At 45.3% G+C, this 16,810-nt stretch overlaps 1 protein-coding gene across 2 annotated transcripts in view; it reads right to left on the minus strand.

Annotated features, from left to right (window-relative positions):
• Positions 1 to 4,078: 4,078 nt before the first annotated feature.
• Positions 4,079 to 16,810, minus strand: part of TTLL13 (tubulin tyrosine ligase like 13) — a 309,143-nt gene continuing 296,411 nt past the window's right edge. For both annotated transcript variants that reach the window (XM_069222660.1, XM_069222659.1), the window contains one exon: positions 4,079 to 4,578. In XM_069222660.1, coding sequence (XP_069078761.1) covers positions 4,388 to 4,578 — 191 coding nt within the window. In that variant the 3' untranslated portion in view covers positions 4,079 to 4,387. The remainder of the gene's footprint in view (positions 4,579 to 16,810) is intronic.

The raw sequence follows: 16,810 nt of genomic DNA on the forward strand, positions 1-16,810 counted from the left end.
CTTTTAATTTGCGGTGTTCATCTCGCAGTATTGTATGGTCCGTTGCTAGGTTATCTATTTTCTTCTCCAGTGCTTCTCGAGAGTCTTTAATGGCTAGGAGGACCGTGTCCAGAGTTGCCTCCTGTTGCGATTTGCCATCTGAGGAGGATGGTTTTATGGGGTGGTTGGTGGATTTAGTGATTGTAGCGTCTTCCTGGCCCTGATCTTCCCGTCTTTTGGGCTTCCCCATTTTAGGTCGGAGGTCTTATGAAGTGTGGTGAAGTTTAGCTCGCACCAGTGGGTGCCCCCCGTCTGACGCTGCCCTCCCGGGAGGCCCCTTCAGCATCCGCACTGCTCACTATTTTCTCTCCGTGGGTTGGGAGCCTTGTTTATGGCTAGGATTCCGCACTCCCAGGTGTGATGAGGAGGGAGGCCAGGTTGGAGGGGGTATTCTAAGTCCGTCTGGACTATTCAAAGAGGAGGTGTGATAGCTCTGCTCCCCCCCTAGTCCTAGGGATTTCGAATTTGATTTATACTGCTCGGTGGGGCCCGGCAAACTTGCTTTAACTCTGATGGTTCGTGTGCCCGTCCCATTCCGTTATATCGCAAGAAGCCTTCTGTAGTGTTCTATGGTGGGGCCTGAGTTCGCTGTACTGTTCTACCATTTAGCCCGGGCCCAGCCAGGGAGCGCCAGCCCGGAGCAGCTCCACCCCGCGCCGCAGCCCAGACAGTCGCTGTTAATGCGGGGGGCTCCTGGGCACCCAATGCTCTCTGTTGTTCTCCTTCGTTAGCTGCCACCTCGAAGGGGGTTTTCTCCGCAGGGGCCGGTGAGGGGGGCCGGCGCCCAGGTCGCTCCCGCTCTTCCACGCCGCCCTGCGGCCCTGGGCTGTGAACAGCCCCCTCTCCCTACGGGTCACGGCATGGGGCAACCAGGACGCTCCCAAACCAGCCCCAGACGGAGGGCGCACCCCCACGGTATTGTCGATTGGGGGCTTAGGGCTGCTCTCCAGGGGCCAACTCCCACTCGGGGGTTTCCATCGTGCTTTTCGGTGCCTCGGGGGCCACCAGGCCAGCAGGCGCGATCTTTAGGCCGCGACCGGGCTAGAGCCACGGTCCGCTTCAGTCCAGATGGCCCCCCACTCGCCGTTTCTCCGATAATGTCGTTGGCGGGTCGCTACGGTTCCAGGGCCTCCCTTCCCTGTGGAGGTCGCTCAGCTCAAGTCGCGGGCATCTTGTTCTCTCGGTGCAGGGCGCTGGGGAAATCCCTCGGTCGTGGCCGCCATTTTGTTTCGGGCGGTCGCGGGTGAAACCTCTTTAATTTCGGGACGCTCCCATTAAGTAATCAGGACAGGAGTTAAGTGCGTGTGGTCCAACCACATTCCGACGGGTCCTCGGCTTGCTGTGTGCATTTTAGGACGCCGCTCAAGGGTTTTCAGCGAGCCGGGCCCCGCTCGCTCTCCCGGAGCTCCTCTCTAAGCGTGCGGCTCCATCAGCCGCCGGCCACGCCCCCCCAAGCTACTATATCCATATTGATAATATTTGGGCTAGTAGGAATGAAAAGCTACTGCAGTCTCTAATTAAAAGCATTGTGCTTCTCTGGCAACAGCTCTAATTCAGTGGCTTAAACAGTTCTTGGAGAAATGGGTTCACTTTGGAGATTTTTTCTGTTTACCTCTTTCTGATAAAAGCAGCAGACAAGGGTAAGAATTCAACATGAGTGGGTTTATAAAACAGGAAGAGAAGATAGAATTGTACTGAAGTTCTCTGTGACATGCTGTTCACCTGGAGTTCTACTAACTGTTGTAGAGTCTATACATCTTGCAACAATACTTAGATTTTACTTGCATTCACTAATTATAGTTAAAGCAACATGAAAAACAAGCCAGAGGAGAGTATTTGCAATGTGTAGTGTCAGTAACTAATTGTTACAGTTTTGCACGCTCAGCATCAGAACACATACCTCAAAGACACAAATGGTCTGTCACAAACTGATCGTTCTGAGCAGAGTGAAAGCTCTCCTCCCTGAAGCTGACTCCAGAGCAGATGTAGAAGCCCTCTATCATACCCCCCATCGTGCTGCAGTGTGATGGGACCAGTGTCTCTGTTACAAAGTGTTAAAGTTGTGCATTCCATCATATCTGGCAAATAAGATCCACACTTACGGTAGGGTATGTAATACAAGCAGTTTAGACTTCAAAACGCAAGATACAAACAACTCAACAAAGACCGGATCATAAGCGTCCTCTTGTTTTGCTTGTAGGTTGCTTTAGCCCACATACAACATGCTCCTTCAATCCTGCCTTTCAGGAAGAAACTGAAGACCCTCAATTTCAAACAACATCCCTCCACCCACCAGATGATGGATCTGCGATCATGGACTGCACTTGTCCTGCTTACAGCCCTCATGTTGATAGGATTAGTAAAAAGCACATAAGCCAGAGTTATATCCATTTTGAGCTGTGGACTGTCTGGTGTGTGCAATTTTGCACAGTTTTGAGCTTCTTCGAAAGAGTATTGATTACAACAGATTGTTGTGTTTGATGTCTTGCGTGTTTCAGTTTTGGCAGTTATGGTTGATGGTTAGATCCAAGAGTGCTTATTGTGTCCAATGTGTGCAGCTTGTTCAGTCGATGAAACACCCCTGGTTTGAAGGCTGACCAATAGGTGGCCGTTTTGCATCTCGGCTAGCCTGAACAGCTTTATTCCTTTCAAGTGTGAATGTGTTTAACTGAATACAGTTGAACTGAATTAAAAAGCTTTGCAAGTTTAAAAACAATTACTGGTATTCATGATTTCACTTACCACGGGTCATGAAAGTTGCTCTAAAAACAGCAGGGAGTTTCTCTCAGTTCTAAACTTTGTACATATTTACTTGGCTTGTACCACACAGCATGTCTAGACCTCGGGCCTGATTCACACACTCGTAGCGTAGGCTCCACAGTCACTGCAGGATCTGTGCACTCTTGGCAGAATCTTCGTATTGCTGTTTCTCATTGCGGGGCTTCCACCATGAGTGTGGAGATCCCACAACGACTATGGAGCCTCCGCCATGAGTGTGACGCTCTTTGGCCCGTATTTATACTCCGTTTGCGCCGAATTTGCGTCGTTTTTTTCGACGCAAATTCGGCGCAAAACTAACGCCATATTTATACTTTGGCGTTAGACGCGTCTAGCGCCAAAGTATTGGCAAATAGCGTCATTTTTTTGCGTGAACGCCTTCCTTGCGTTAATGAGATGCAAGGAAGGCGTTCCCGTCTAAAAAAATGACGGCGACGCAAATGCGTCGTATTTATACTCCCGGGCAAAAATCACGCCCGGGAGTTGGCGGGTCAAAAAACCCCGCATTTGCGCCACTATTTAACGCCTGGGTCAGGGTAGGCGTTAAGGGGCCTGTGGGCTCAAAAAGAGCCCACAGGTGCCCTCCCCTGCCCCCAGGGACCCCCCCTGCCACCCCTGCCCACCCCAGGAGGACACCCAAGGATGGAGGGACCCACCCCAGGGACATTCCGGTAAGTTCAGGTAAGTATTATTTTTTATATATTTTTTTTTTTTTTTGGGTGGCATAGGGGGGCCTTATTTGTGCCCCCCTACATGCCACTATGCCCAATGACCATGCCCAGGGGACACAAGTCCCCTGGGCATGGCCATTGGGCAAGGGGGCATGACTCCTGTCTTTACTAAGACAGGAGTCATGAAATGGCGTCTGGGCGTCGTAAAAAAATGGCGCAAATCGGGTTGAGGCGATTTTTTTGCCTCAACCTGACTTGCCCCATTTTAAGACGCCCTAACATCATTTTTTCCCAACGCCGGCGCTGCCTGGTCTACGTGGTTTTTTTCCACGCAAACCAGGCAGCGCCGGTCTGCTTGCGCCGGCTAACGCCATTCCATAAATACGGCGCCCGCATGGCGCTTCAGAATGGCGTTAGACGGCGCTAATTTTTTTGACGCTAAACTGCGTTAGCGCAGTTTAGCGTCAAAAAGTATAAATATGGGCCTTTGTGAATCAGGCCCTATCACTTTAGCGCAGCAGTGTTTTATTTGCGTTAGTACCGTAGGTTTCTGAATTGAAAAGCGAAAAGGAACTGACAAACATTACCTTAAAATACGTAAAAGGACTTTATTAAACATATTTATTTCTAATCATATAAGAAATGATTTCACTGAATTGGATGTGTTTAGCCCTTGTGCTAATTAACATTATCCGTGAACTGTGCTTGTTGATTGAAAGAGGAAACAATACTGTCATGTTGTGCGGTATAATAATTACAAACGTGATATTCCTTGTTAGTGGCAAATGAGTATAAAATGTGCTCCACTATTTATATTCCAAGGCCAAACGCCATCTTGATTACCACCCATGTTCTAGGCGTTTTCTTTAGTTGTCTTTGTAGTGTGAACACGCATCACATCACTGCTTCCTGAGCCTGAGTTCTCTCACCGGCGCTTTGGTGAATAGCCTGCAGTTTCTCTCTTGCAGAAAATACACTGGGTGTTTATTTGGCACAGGTACTGTCTTCCACCGCATTAATCTCAGATTTCCAGAGTTTCTCTGATATCTTCCAGGCATAAATGTATTGTCTGTATATTCAGGTCCATTTCCTATGAAAGAAGAACGCCATCATTAACTATTCTTGCTATAATGTGCCACCATCGGTCACGTATCTTTTAAGCACATTGTAAAAAGGGCTCGAGCTAGTACACAAATCATGGACTTGGTAGTGAGCATCGTACTGAACAGAAAGGATGGCACTCAATTGGTGGATTAGGCGATTAGAAAAAAAGCAGTTTGAAAACATAAACCTGAATATTATATGTATATTATTAGCATATGTATTGATTCCTAACCATAGGAAAATAACCTATAGCATTGGAAAGGTTCCTCAGGTATCTTTTTATGTTAGAAACGTTTAATGGGAAACGGTAAGTATCTCTTAAATGGCCGTGTACGTCCTTGGAGCACAGCTTGCTGCTACTTCTGCAGGGGTGGCCCTTCCACGTGGGCAGAGTGTCACCCCACAAAAAAATGCCCCCAAACAGAACAAGCATTTACAATGCGACGGGTCTCGCGTTTGCTCATGTTAGAGCTGATCGCGTTGTAAACTCCTAACCCGACTTTTCACCTATCGGGCAAAAGTGCATTTATGTACATAACCCGAAAAAGAGAAATCAAGTATGTAAAGCGCTCGACTTTTGCCAAGCGAGATCGCGCTCTAAATTAGAGAAAAAAAAAGTCCACGAGCCCGATGGAAAACAGCGAGCCTCGCATGTTTTCTGTACTTGGTCGCTGCGCTCGAGGAGGGCTAGCCACCGGAAAAGGCATGACCTATGCGTGCCTTCGACTAATGAAAGCAAGCAGATTTTATTAGGGAAGCCCACAAATCAATAAAAAGCACTGACGTGAAGTTGACAGGGCTCCGAGCCCTTTTCTAAATACAAAAGAGTGTCCCTGCTATACGCATGAGCAAGCGCATGCAACGCAGGCTCGACCCTAAAAATAAAATGGTAATAAACTTTACTTTTACTTTACTATTTTTCAGCACCCCGTCTTGAACCGAGTGTCAGGATGGGCCAAAATTGCTGCTAGAGGCACAGGGAGCTGTGCACTTGCTTAAAGTGTGCATGTCCCTTTGACCGGCCATCTTACGACGGCCAGCCTGACATGCACACTTTAAACTTCTCTAATCCAGCTGTCTTAAGGCAGCTGAGTTAGAGAAAGCAGAGGCCTCCAGCGCTCTGGTGAGTGCTGAAAGAGGCCGTTCCCACCAACCCTGATGATGGTTTCATGCTGGTTACCAGCATAAAACCAGCATCAGGATTGGCTTGTGCAGTTTCCTGGGTCCCGTGACCGTTGCACATCAGAGCTGGGAGAGACGGTGCGAGGAGAGAAGATTGTCGTCAGGTAAGTGACGATTTTTAAGTTTTATTCTTATTGTATCCCCCCTCCTGCCCCTCCATTATAAATATAAACCAGCTGCCACTGCACTTCTTACACATTTTACTCACAGCCTAAAACATTAAGGCCGTCATTATGAGTAGTCCGGCAGTGGGGTTTGCACCAGGGATTCCCAGGTGCTGTATGTCTGCATTTCTATCCGGTCTTACCTGGAGGACTTTGTCCTTACTAAAATACCCATAATTATAGAGCCACATGCACATTTTTCCTCATGCTATCCCTCATTCGACAGGTGATGCAGAAAGACCAATATCACCAGTGCTGGTAATACTTGGTTCAGTACTAGTGCTACAAAATACAGGCCATTCATAATGACCACCTGAGTGAGATGATTTGTACGTTCTTAATTGCAAATCCTTCATTTCTCCTAAATCATGAGTATGATTGGTAGTTGCTGTTCATGTATGATTTTAGCTCTGATATCAGAGGCTTCTTCATTGTTGCAAAGAGCAGCTCCTCTCAGTAATGAAGCGACTACGTCCAAGTGCAACAATGGAAAACAGACACAAGAGCTACAATAGGACTGATCATCAACTACAGTAAGGAATCCTGAGAAATAAACCCTACATTTAAAAACCTTCGCCACTTCTCATGAATGACTCTGATGCAAAAGAAAATGCAGCACATGAATTTTCAGCAGAACAAGATCTATCTAATGCATGTTAGTGAAAAGTAATTAATTTATATGGGAAAATATATCTGGATCATACAATGCAAGAAGAGGGAAGAAAAACTAAGAACTCAGGAAAATTAACGCTTAACACAAATCCTTCCTACTAACTTTCACTAACTTTCTACTCACTTAGGTCCATATTTATACTGTTTTAGTGCTGCATTTGCGTAATTTTTTGATGCAAAAATGATGCAATCTTGTACAATATAATTGTATTTTGTAAGTTTGTGCCCCTTTTGCATCAAATGCGGTGCTAATAAAGTATAAATATGGGCCTTAGTATCATACGATAATCAGGCTGCCCACAAACAGCCTAAACAAAAGTCAATTTGCATTCTTCCCATAACGCTGCAAAACTCCGATATACCCATGGGATCGACATATAGGCGTAAACTCTTATTCTTCCATAATAACTATAACAGGCTTAAGTTGCTTCCACTTCTTCAAACTGGGACAGAATAAATAAAGTGGTCAGCAACCTACTAAACCTTAACTAAACTTACTAACTAGTACCTTCTGACCAAATAATAACCTAACAATAAACCTAACAACCTACTGTTAACCCTAACCAATGGAAAGATTTTCTCTTTAATGACTGGTACTATATCTATATAACGACCTTCAACCTGCTCTGGTTAAATCGGATGTTTTATAATTGCCATCAACCTGATGGCAAATGGCAGATTTATTGCAATGTCTCATCTTCTCACTTTCAACATAATTTAGATTTATCAAATCTCACATTGGCATTATTAGTATTGATACCAGCCTTACTTTGATAATAATATAATGTAAATCTGCGTTTTGACCCACTGATTGGACAATACAAAAATCACTAATGTTTGCCCACAGTACCTGCAATACAGTAACCTGAGGGCACTCGACTGACTCACTTCAATATGTGTTGAATATATGTTGGGAATATGCTGGCCCTATGGGAAGATCATGGTGGTACTAGGTTGATAATATGTTGGTTCTAGCTAGACACCTTACTGATAACTTGTTGAAACTCTGTTAGCTCTATATTGACACTATGGCCCTCATTAGAACTTGGTGGTTGAGACTGCCATGCCACGGCGGCCGAAATTTCCGCCACCGGCATGGCGGTCTCGACCACCACATAATAAAGACAGTGTGGACCGCCACAGGCGGCCTTCCACCACTGCCAGGCTACCGCTGCCAGGCAGTCTGACTATGGCGGAATCCTTCATCTGACAAGGCAGCGCTGCCCTCCGGATAAAGAACCCTTGATCCGCCAGCCATTCCCTGGCGGGTTCGCCCGCCAAGGAAAGGCTGGCAGAAGAGGTGCTCTGGGGCCCCCCTGAGGGCCCCTGCACTGCCCATGCACTTGGCATGGGCAGTGCAGGGGTCCCCGTGCAAAGCCCTGTCGCGCAGGTCGCAGTGATCTGCGCGACAGGTGCTGCTGCACCCACTGCACATCGGCACTGGTGACGGCTCCATGTGGAGCTGTCGGCAATGTCCCGGCCCAGCATCCCGCTGGGCTGGCTGGCGGAAACACTGTTTCCACCCGCCGGCCCAGCGGAATGTTTATTATTCAGCTGGCAGGGTCTCAAGGGGGCTCGTGGTCTAGGATAAAGCCGCCAGCATGAAACAGCGGGGATTCCCGCCGTGTTCATAATGACCCCCTATGTTGATATTATGTTAGCACTATAATGAAAATTGGAAATTTACTGCAAACTGGACATTGTACTCCATAATTATGAAACACATCAGGTACCATTTTTCACAACCCTAACTGTTGACATAAAAGCTGAACTCAACAGAAATAATGACATATGTGACACCCATCCCACTAGTAGCCACCGTACTTACTACAAATATTACACTTTCTCTATATACTACGACTACAATACCTGCAAATACATTAACATAAAGAGAATACACATTATTATCCACCCCCACTAAATGGCAACTAACTCACTAGGCACCACTATGGAAACAATAGCAGGCATTCCAGCCACCATACAATATAGGTAAACATACCATACTTAGACATTGCCGTGACTCTATGTTCACACCCTATTCTATTCAGGGCACAGCAAGTCTGCATTCTGGAGCCAGACTTGAACACTTGTGGCCTCTATTGCCTCTCCTCAGTTACATTTTGTCAGCCACCTCTCCATCACAAATATTTAATCAATCACTATACTTTAACTTTTTCTCCATTTTCTTTTTACCTTTCATACCCTTTGTCCTGTCCTGTGCTGTACTACTCTACTATTTCCTTTCCCTTCTCCTTCCCCTTCCGCTGCCTCTCTCACCCATTCCGTTTCCCCTCACCCATGCCATTCCTTCAAACCCACCAGCCCACCCCCCACCTCACCGGCAAACAAGAACTGGCATTCATTTAGCTGGTTACATCAACAAGAAGACTCACCTCTCACAAAAATGCTGAACATAAAAATACTCTCCCTTATTGTCAAGGGTCTAAATCTTGCAACCAAACAACAAAAAATCCTAGACTTTAGAGATAAACTTAAGGGAGACCTCATTCCCCTTCAAGAAACCAGGGTGCCATGAAAGAGGCAATACTCCTAAAAAAGCATGGGTTAGTGACTTAGCATACGCCACAGTCACAAATAGAAAAATAGGCTGATCACCCTAATCTTGAAAGCCTCTGGCCTCACTACCCTATCCTCAGAAGCAGACACAAAAGGCAGATGGCTTCTTACTAAAATACAGAGAGACAACACTGAAATCATAGTCATGAACATCTATGCCCCCTATAACGACAACCCTACCTTTTGGATTCATCTCAATAAAAAACTCTCAACTTTACCTCCCAATTGCAGAATGATTCCAGGAGGAGATTTCAATTGACCCTGGGACGCCACCCTTGACAGGAATTCTACAAGTCAATTTAAACCCAACAGATCCCATAAACAAATTGAAAACATGTGCAGTTCTCTTAAACTCAAAGAAATATGGAAACTATTCAATCCCACAGGGAAAGATTACACATTTTTCTCCCATCAACACAATACATTCTCTCCCATTGATTTTATCTTAATTGGCGAAACTCATGTCCCAGCCACCTCTTCCCTTACCATTGAACCAATCCTAGTCTCAGACGATGCCTGTATTTGATTACTGTACAATATCACTTGCAATACATCAGGAACAAAAACACGGAGAAGAACGACCTCCTCATGGAGGAACTCTCCTTCAAGGAAATAATCAAAAAAGAGATTAATGAATACATAGAACACAACAGGTCTTCTGGCCCAAATGTAGAAATAACCCGGGACACCCTTAGACTAACTACAACTAAAAATAAAACCATTAGAGAAAGATCTCAAATGCACCAAAGAGAAAACTCAATTTAACAATATAATTAAAATCAAGTATGAATGCAACAAGATTCTGAGTAACAAAGCCCATCTGATTGTCCAAAAATGAAAAGGCATCAATTTCTGCGGACGTAATTAATCTGGCAAAATAGTTGTGTGTTATTTAAAACAGAACCGTCAGAAGACAAGAATAACCTCGATAACCAATGAACATGGTGTCATATCGACAAACGAGGACATCCCAAATACCTTTGAAAAATATTATCATACCCTCTACTCCAAAACTAATAACGCATCTTATGACATATGCTTAAACTACCTCAACAAAATTAATGTAACTAAGATAGACGAATGAGAAAAAGAATCACTTAAACAGCCGATTTCTTGCAAAGAAATCATAAACACGATCAAAACAATGAAAGTCAGGAAGGCCCCGGGCCTAGACGGCTTTCTGGCATCATTCTGTCAAACTTGGGGTACCTCGCTAATCATTCCTTTAGAAGACTTATTCACCCACTTCTCCTCCACTGGCTCAGTTGAGGGCTCCGCCGTGGAGGCAACCATAATTGTTATTCCTGAAGAAGGGAAAGACTCATCCAGTCACAAGAACTACCGATCCATATCCCTCATAAACACAGACCATAAAATATACACAAAGATCCTAGCCCTCAGAATAGAATCCATTCTCAAAAACATAATACATCCCCCTCAACTAACATTTATCAAAGGGAGATTCACCACAGATAATATCAGACTTTTTAGCCATGTGATAGAACTAGGCAAACTACTGCATCAACCAACCTGCGCGATAGCACTAGATGCAGAGAAGGCCTTTGATAAGGTATTGTGGACCTTTCTCCAAGCCTCATTCACCTTCTTCAAATTTGGCCCTGCTCTCTCAAAAATGATCCTTGCTCTATACAAAGAACCGAAATCTAGAATAAACATCAATGGAAGGTTGTCTAATCCCTTTTATCTCTAAAAAGGAACCAGACAAGGATGCCTCTCCTCCACCATTTCTAATAACGCTAGAACCCCTACTTACATTGATCAGAGAAAATCCATTCATCCCCGGTATCCCTTGTTCATCAGGCCCACATAAACTAGCAGCCTAGGCGGATGACATTCTCCTTTTTACAACCCAGGCAGACTCAGCCTTGCCGCACATTATATCCACTATCAACAACTACTCTAAGATGTCAGGTTACTGCTTCAGCAAGGAAAAGACATAGGCCCGTATTTATACTTTTTGACGCTAAACTGCGCTAACGCAGTTTAGCGTCAAAAGATTTTGCGCCGGCTAACGCCATTCTGAAGCGCCATGCGGGCGCCGTATTTATTGAATGGCGTTAGCCGGCGCAAGCAGACCGGCGCTGCCTGGTGTGCGTGGAAAAAAAACACATACACCAGGCAGCGCCGGCGTTGGGAAAAATGGCGTTAGGGCGTCTTAAAATGGCACAAGTCAGGTTGATGCAAAAAAATCGTCTTAACCCGATTTGCGCCATTTTAAACGACGCCCAGACGCCATTTACATGAATCCTGTCTTAGTAAAGACAGGAGTCATGCCCCCTTGCCCAATGGCCATGCCCAGGGGACTTATGTCCCCTAGGCATGGTCATTGGGCATTGTGGCATGTAGGGGGGCACAAATCAGGCCCCCCTATGCCAAAAAAAAAAAATTACAAAAAAAAATGTATACTTACCTGAATGTCCCTGGGGTGGGTCCCTCCATCCTTGGGTGTCCTCCTGGGGTGGGCAAGGGTGGCAGGGGGGGTCCCTGGGGGCATGGGAGGGCACCTGTGGGCTCATTTTGAGCCCACAGGCCCCTTAACGCCTACCCTGACCCAGGCGTTAAAAAGTGGCGCAAATGCGGGGTTTTTTGACCCGACCACTCCCGGGCGTGATTTTTGCCCGGGAGTATAAATACGACGCATTTGCGTCGCCGTCATTTTTTTAGACGGGAACGCCTTCCTTGCATCTCATTAACGCAAGGAAGGCGTTCACGCAAAAAATGACGCTATTTGCCCATACTTTGGCGCTAGACGCGTCTAACGCCAAAGTATAAATATGGCGTTAGTTTTGCGCCGAATTTGCGTCGAAAAAAACAACGCTAATTCGGCGCAAACGGAGTATAAATATGCCCCATAGGTTCTTCCTCTCAATCTGTATTGCAGCAGTTCACACATCAGCCCCTATGGACTCAAATGGGCCCCACATAAGATACAATACCAGGGTATATGGTTTACCCATAACCTTAAAGACTCCTTTGATCTCAACAAGAAAAAGATGCTAGAAAACATCAAAGATAGCCAAGACAAATGGTCAACCAGGTTCAATTCTTGGTGGGGTAGAATAGAATCTATCAAAATGATGATTACCCCCTCATTAACTTTTTAATCAGCATGTCCCCTATATACCTCTCACACATTTTTTTACTAAAATGGACACATTACTTACCAAATTCCTCTGGAAGTCTAAAAGCCCAGAACTGCCCAAAAGAAACTGAGACTTCCTAATGAACTTAGCGATCTAAACTTACCTGACTACCGAAATATCAACATGTCTTTCTAGCAAAACAGGGGAGCCACTGGCTCCTAACCACCACCACCCCTCACTGCTAAGGCGCGCAATTGAAATCACCCTTGCTAAACCCTTAGTGCCCATTTCATTTCTACCCGTCAAAAAAATTAAAACACATCAATCTATAAACATTCTATCCAGCACAGCACAGGCAGCCCGAAAAACTACCCAACAAAATTAAATACTCATGTCGAACCACGCTATGGCACAATGAAAACTTGAAGGCAGAACGATGTATATAGAGAAATGGGCAGGAAAATATATTTTTCTCGTGAGAGATATTGACACCCCCTCAGAACCTGTCACATTCTCTCAAATTAAAGACAAATTTGACTTAAATGACTAGGGGCCAGATGTACGAAAAAAGCAATTTGCGACTTGCAAATTGCGAGTCCCTGCGACTCGCAATTTGCAACTCGCAAATTGCTATGCAGTACGGTGTCTCAGACACCGACTGCAACTCGCAATGGGGTCGCAATGACCCACCTCATGAATATTTATGAGGTGGGTCGCAAATTGCGGCCCCATTGCGAGTATAGGCACTCGCTAACATGGAGGCCTGCTGACGTCAGCAGGCCTCCATGTTAGCGACCTGCTTGTCAATAAAGCAGGATTTTTTTTTTTTAAAGTGTAGCCCGTTTTCCCTAAGGGAAAACGAGCTGCACTTTAAAAAAATCCGAAACCTTTAGTTTCGGTTTTTCAGGGCAGGGAGTGGTCCCTTGGACCACTCCCTGCCCTGAAAAATTAATATCTGGTCCAGTCACAAAGGGGAAGGGGTCCCATGGGGACCCCTTCCCGTTTGCGACTGGGTTACCATCCACTTCAAGTGGATGGTAACTGCGAGTCCATTTGCGGCCGCTTTCGCGGCCGCAAATGGAATTGCATACCAGTGCGAGTCGCTAATAGGAAGGGAACACCCCTTCCTATTAGCGAGTCTGAAATGCATTTTGCGAGTCGGATCCGACTCGCAAAATGCATTTCTGCATAGCAAACCCACGTTTGCGAGTCGCAAACGGCGATTTTCGCCGTTTGCGACTCGCAAACGGGTTGCTACATCTGGCCCCTAGACTTTTACCATTTCCTTAAAATAAAATCACTTTTAGCCAAACATAAACCTCCATCCCTCCCTACCCAACACAATAGCAAATTTACCAAAGGCGGGCACCTAGCTTCCAAACTGTACTCCCTCCTATCCCCCCACTGAAACCTCACTAAATAAACCAACACAAGACAAGTGGGAACTCTACTTTCAGACTCCAACACTCCAGAGGTCTCACCGGGCTGGCCATCTACCCGGAGGAACCTCACTTCCAACATAATAACCCCATCACTAGCACAAAACAGAAACTGCATTGCCAATATAGTCCACTGGACTCTGGCCAAACTAGGCCTCTGATCACAAGCTGGAGCTATGAGAAGGAAACAGGAGACTTAAAACACATGCTAATGAAGTGCACCACCACTAAAAAAGTTCTGGCAGGACATCAGTAATACAATATCTCAAATTCCTCAAACTAAATGGACTCCTACTTTAGCCTCCAATAACTGGACATCCTCCCCACTGACATTAAACAGGCTTAAACAAAGACAACCGTCTCCTATGGGACATTCTAGTCACAGCTGGCCTTAAAGTTATCCTCAATGAATGGAAAGACTCATCCAAACTATCCCCCAACACATGGTGATCATGGGTCCAATTCACCAGATCTGCCTGTAACTCACTACACCTATACTTGATGACAACACCAATGAAGAATGGTAAACTCTGGTGAAAACTAGACAACGTTATGTGCCACTCGTCTGCAAACCACAGTCATCCAATAACTCGATCATTCATGCGTTCACTCACTCATTTTCCCATCCTTCCCCTCCTATCTGCACTCGCCCACTTCCTCCTCTCCTACCCACCCCTTCTACCCCATGTACTCCCTACTTTTCCCCCATCACCTTCTTCTTCTTTTCTCTTGTCTCCGCTCTTTTACCCTGACTCATTCATCTATAACATCGGTACCTTAATCATTCACTATAACATCAAAAACCGTTCTGTCACAATACATACGCTGATTAACCTCACCTCACCACTGCACACAAATACACTTCTCTCTATCCTCTACTATTGTAGATGTTAAAAGATTTCTCATGCTATACCCTAACCTGCTGTTCCCACTTGATTTGATGGTACCATACAATGTATTGTTTCTTTTCATTTAGGTTATTTAATTTTCCTATTCCATAAAATTCCAATAAAACACTCTTGAAATAAAAAACAACTTTTTCCACCTCACACTTTTAGAACCAAAGGATCGGTTTTAAATCTCAATATATGCCAAGCCACCCCCCAGCGAGGTAATACAACTAACCACCCAAGTACCCATTAAAAAACATTCCCACCACAAGAACAAAATAATGGGAAAAGGGCGAGCTCACTGTTCTGCATAATGTCTCACCACTTTTCGTTGGCTGTAATGCTGTGAGCTCCACACTCAAAGCCAGACCAGGTCTGGACAGGCTATAATGGGCGGGCCCTCTCCCCCAAACACAGTGAATGGATTTAACTCAGTGGGCAATGAAGAATGATACATAATACACAGGGATTGCGCCAATCATGCTAGGACAGATCAACCTACTTAGAGTTTCCAACAAAGGAAGGAAAGAAAGAACCAACAGATTATAACAGATAATATCCCATGTGCATGACATGTAGGCCATGTCTTCAATTCTCCATCTCATGTTTCACCAGGTTGTCAGGTCTGTACTGGTGTCTGTATCTGACTAGTCAGGTACTTCATTGGAAGTCTTATTCTGTCTTATTTTAGCCTGGGTCTGCATGTCCCCTTTATGTTCCCATGGAATCAGCCAAATACCAGAGGACTATGTATGAATGGGGCACTCACCAATGTTCTTCCTCACTGTCACCCAAAACCACACTGCATTGAGAGTTTCAAAGAAAAATAACTTGAAATCAAAGAGGTATACAAAAAAAAAAATGATGGATGGAATGCTTGCAAAATCACTGGGTTTGCGACTGCAAAATACCTTTTTCTAGGATTGTACTCTTAAATATCGACTACAAGAATATAGGGGCACAATAATATCATGGACAAAATATTGAGATGCAAAATATCGAAAGGTAAGTGCTCGGAGTGAAGTACAGATTTACTATTCTTAACTATATCTATATCTCTATCTATATATATATATAGATATAGATCTATCTATCTATATCTATATATATCTATCTATCTATCTATCTATATCTATCTATCTATCTATCTATATATATATATATATATATATACATATATATATATATATATATATGTATATATATATATATATATCTATTACATATTACCTACTGTCGGTCGCCAGTAGGTAGTTATAGTTAGGACTGGATAGGTCATTACGAGTCTGGACGTCCATGGACCGCCACGGTGAAGGTGGCGGTCGCACCGCCATATTATGAGCACAGGGATAGAACCAACAGCACACAGCCAAGTCGCTGCTCAAACCGCCACTGTGGAGGGAGTGCACATCCAGGCCGGTGGTGAGGCAGTTTCCCCCGACCCTATTATGTGGTTTCACACTGCCAGGATTTCTGTGGCGATTGTACCACCACAAAAAGCCTGGCGGAAACGAATCACTCAAAAGGGAACACTCACCTTCAGGAACACAGGCATGTCCGCAGGCGTCATGGCACACGAATTGCAAGTCTTCCCAATGCTCCTGCTGGCTATTGAATTCCAGGACCAGCGACGGCGACGAAGACATCAAGTGTAAGTACACCCTCCTACCACACACTGGAGGGAAGGACTTAGTACACACACACCCACACACACACATGGCACGGCAAGCCACGCCCACACACACACGCAAACACCCGTACAAACACACATATGCACCAAATCGCATATTTACCACACATACATGTGGAAGGAAAGCCAGAACAAGGTTGTTACCATCTACACCAACAGTGCAGTGCTGCATTTATACATGAAAAATATAAAACCATTATAAATAACAATGTAAAAAGGGGCCCAAGGCCCAATCCATAATGTCCATAGTGTCCCTTGCACACTGGGCACAGAATGACTCCTGACTGCAAACTGCTGGCCTCCACTGGGCAGGGGCATCAGTGGGGCATGCAGGCACCTCAGGGGTGGGAGGTGTGGGAGGTTGGGTTTGGACGTGGCTCCTTAGAGTGGGTTTTGGAGGGGGGGGTCCTTAGGCTTGGATAGGGGGAGGTTTGGGCTTTGACTTAGATTTTGGGGGGGTGGTCTTGGGTTAGGGCTTGGATGGGGTGACTGTGGACTTG

This window comes from Pleurodeles waltl, chromosome 3_1 (assembly GCF_031143425.1).
Source record: "Pleurodeles waltl isolate 20211129_DDA chromosome 3_1, aPleWal1.hap1.20221129, whole genome shotgun sequence".
In the NCBI taxonomy this organism is placed as follows: Eukaryota; Metazoa; Chordata; class Amphibia; order Caudata; family Salamandridae; genus Pleurodeles; species Pleurodeles waltl.